General features: G+C 38.3%; 1 protein-coding gene across 1 annotated transcript; it reads left to right on the plus strand.

Annotated features, from left to right (window-relative positions):
* Nucleotides 1–1,224: 1,224 nt before the first annotated feature.
* Nucleotides 1,225–3,277, plus strand: LOC120132884 (1-aminocyclopropane-1-carboxylate synthase-like). The gene is made up of 4 exons (XM_039149577.1): nt 1,225–1,464; nt 1,576–1,707; nt 1,799–1,959; nt 2,242–3,277. Exons 1-4 carry the CDS (start codon nt 1,297–1,299, stop codon nt 3,245–3,247), a joined length of 1,467 nt encoding a protein of 488 aa, XP_039005508.1. The 5' UTR covers nt 1,225–1,296; the 3' UTR covers nt 3,248–3,277.
* Nucleotides 3,278–3,620: the final 343 nt, after the last annotated feature.

Here is a 3,620-nt window from a genome sequence, read left to right on the forward strand (position 1 = left end):
ATAAAATAACTAAATAGACATAATCGAATCAAAAAGATAAAATTAAATCTAGTTAAATATTATAAATGGGATTTTATGTTTATTTTATAATTTATATTCAAAATATATAATAATTTGTACTAGTAATATTATTTTTAAAATTAAAAATGAAGTCTATTATAACTGTATTGAAGGCGTATTGGCTGCTTTTAGTTTTACACAATGCTAGTTGAACATGGGTTCCAATATTGCGAGAAATGCAGAGTTCACTTGATATAGATGATAAGTTTTTGCCATTCTTTGATGAAGCACATGGAGAGGACGAGTTTGGTAAATGAAGCAGGAAAGTGGGAAGCCATAAATATGTGTTCACTCTGAGTTGTACTGATACCGACCACGAATCATTATGTCCATTTTCCATTTAAAAATTAAAATATCAATTATCAGTTGAATTAATATTGCATCGATATTATTATTATTATTAATTATAAGATTAAAATTTGAAAAATTATGAATGGTTTAAAATACCGTGTAATAAAAAAAAAAGACGAGTCCCTTTGATTTTGGACCAATTACTTTGAAAACATGTCGATTTTCATTTTCTCATATGTTGTTCGTGGAAATTTCATTAACGGAACATTTTGAATTGAAGTATTAACGCAAAGGAATAAATTTAAAAGAGAGAGAGAGAGAGAGTATTTGAGAAGAAAAATTGACTAAACACAATGATAATAATAATCAAAGATTGAACTTTCAAATCTCAAATGTTATTCTTTTAAATACTTATTATTACATGAATAAGCAAGAAGTGAAGCATGATGCTTCTAAAATCAAAGTAAAACATTTATTAACTCTTTTATTTCTCTCTTTTCAAATGAAGTAAACCAGTGAGTGCATTCTATAAAATCAAAATATTGAGGGAATAATCAAATTAAAGTTTAAAAAAAAATAAAAACTAGTGACGAAATTGGAGCCATTAGAAAAGTTTGTTTTGAACGTGCATGATATCACATCTTAGACGCAAGCTATTACGAAGAGCTTGGACCCATCCTCGCATGCTTATTGTCTACTGAGTTGGCTTCGTATTTTTTTCTCCAATTCAAAGCTTTGAACGACTTTGTTCATATTCTTTAATTCCCAGGCCTCCTCCAGTCCAATTCCTCGTCCTATAAATACCACACAATTCCATCAATGTTTGCTCCCACAACTCTTTGTTCATTCTATCACTGAATATTACTAATTCCCGCAACAGACTGCAATATTCCTATTTTCTTGCCCCCACACCGAGGTTCCTTTTCAACTCTAAGAGCACAACCAATGGAGTTTACGAGAAACAACCGACAGCTCTTGTCCAAGATAGCCACTAACGACCGACACGGCGAGAACTCGCCCTATTTTGATGGCTGGAAAGCCTACGATAGCGACCCTTTTCACCCGACTCATAATCCTCACGGGGTCATTCAAATGGGACTTGCAGAGAATCAGGTTGCTGTTATATTCATCGCTTTTTTCTTCTTTGTTTTGGTGCCAAACCCAGATTTTTCCAGCGATTAACTTACCTTTCTTTTGTTTTCTCCCTTTTTAATTTCCATTCAGCTTTGCTTTGATTTGATTGAAAAGTGGATCCTGGAAAACCCAGACGCTTCCATCTGCACCGCTGAAGGCATCGATAAGTTCAAATATATCGCCAACTTTCAGGATTATCATGGCCTCAAGGAGTTTAGAGAGGTATATATATGAACAAAATATTCTCAACATTCCTTCTTACTACTTTCTAAAGCAGTGAAGAATTAATTATTAATGGCGGCATCTTCTTCAGGGTGTAGCGAAGTTTATGGGAAGAGTAGGCGGAAACCGGGTCACATTTGACCCAAACCGTATAGTCATGAGCGGCGGAGCCACCGGTGCTAACGAGACCGTCATGTTTTGCTTGGCCGACCCCGGCGACGCTTTTCTCGTACCTTCACCTTATTATGCAGGGTAGGTGATTTCTATATATTTATATAAACTGTATTTTTGTTTTCTAATGTCAACGCCAACAATTCAAAATGGTTTGATACTATGGTTAGGTCAAGCTCACGTTGCTCTATAAAAATTAAATAATTTGCTTTAATATTAATTAATATAGAACATAGCATTATTAAGCAAATTAGACTTCTGTCTTTGACCTATCACTTCCAGAATTTTTTAGAGATTAGACCTTTAATTTGACTCTAGTTCCTCAAATTCAAATAAAAAATTAGTCTTTTTTTTACTATGCAGATTCGCACGTGATCTGAGATGGCGGACCGGACTGGACATAGTTCCGGTTGACTGCAAAAGCTCGAACAATTTTCGTATAACAAGAGCAGCCTTGGAAGAAGCCTATGAAAAAGCTCAGAGATCGAACATTAATGTCAAAGGCGTCATCGTAGCCAATCCTTCGAACCCTTTAGGCACTGTCCTCGACAAAGAGACAATGAGAAGCTTGGTCAGTTTCATCAACGACAAGAACATCCACCTCGTGTGCGACGAAATCTACGCCGCCACGGTGTTCAGCTCTCCCCAGTTCATCAGCATCGCCGAGATCATACAAGACATGGATTGCAACAGTGATTTGATCCACATAGTTTACAGCTTATCCAAGGACATGGGGTTCCCCGGCTTTCGTGTCGGCATCGTTTACTCTTTCAACGACGATGTTATGAACTGTTCCCGAAAGATGTCCAGTTTCGGACTGGTTTCGTCTCAGACACAGTTTTTACTCGCCGCGATGCTGAACGACGACGAGTTTGTCGGGAATTTCTTGAGAGAGAGCTCGAAGAGGTTATCCAAAAGACACCATGTGTTCACTAAAGGACTCGAACGAGTCGGGATCTCGAGCTTAGAAAGCAACGCCGGTTTGTTTTTCTGGATGGACATGCGACCACTCCTCAAAGAACAAACTGTGGAAGCTGAAATAGAGCTCTGGCGTGTGATTATCAACAAAGTGAAACTCAATGTCTCGCCAGGCTCTTCTTTCCAGTGCTCGGAGCCCGGTTGGTTCCGTGTCTGCTTCGCGAACATGGACGACGAGACGGTCGGAGTAGCACTAGAGAGAATCCGACAATTCGTGCTACAAGGAAAGGAAAAAGACGATGTATCGGAGAAGTCTAAGCATTGGAAAAAACAGAACCTTCGCCTCAGCTTATCCTCGGTTAGGTTATACGATGAAAATCTAATGTCTCCGCACATGATTTCACCTCATTCCCCGATTCCTCAGTCGCCCCTCGTTCGAGCAAGGACTTGAATTAAAGACCCTATAACCATAACTTACGTAGCATTGCATGCATGCCTAATTAATAAAGTTTAGCTAGTGACTATAATCCATTTTTAGGGGATTAGCATGGCTCAGATTGATTTAGTAAATTACCAGTATCTTTTACTCTGACGCCAGTAAGTACTAATCTTTTTTTTTTACTCTTTCGTTTTCCCCCACATTAAAGCGGGTAAACTCACGAAATAATGCACTCAAAATAAATAATTCACGAAATAATGTTCTCCTAATATTATTTGCTGAAATAGGGCGAAATCAACAGTGGTCGTAGGTCGCCATGCACTCCCAGCGACCTCCTAGGTCGCCATGCACGCCCGGCGACCAAGGAGGTCGCCATGCACTCGCG

The sequence above is a fragment of the Hibiscus syriacus genome, unplaced genomic scaffold (genome assembly GCF_006381635.1).
Source record: "Hibiscus syriacus cultivar Baekdansim isolate YM2019G1 unplaced genomic scaffold, ASM638163v2 tig00110570_pilon, whole genome shotgun sequence".
In the NCBI taxonomy this organism is placed as follows: domain Eukaryota; kingdom Viridiplantae; phylum Streptophyta; class Magnoliopsida; order Malvales; family Malvaceae; genus Hibiscus; species Hibiscus syriacus.

Excerpts from the sequence above, each read along its gene's own strand:
- LOC120132884 (XM_039149577.1), top strand. The coding sequence starts at position 1,297 with ATGGAGTTTACGAGAAACAACCGACAGCTCTTGTCCAAGATAGCCACT. Across the intron at positions 1,465-1,575 it reads TGGGACTTGCAGAGAATCAG|CTTTGCTTTGATTTGATTGA; the intron begins GTTGCTGTTATA and ends ATTTCCATTCAG. Across the intron at positions 1,960-2,241 it reads CCTTCACCTTATTATGCAGG|ATTCGCACGTGATCTGAGAT; the intron begins GTAGGTGATTTC and ends TTTACTATGCAG.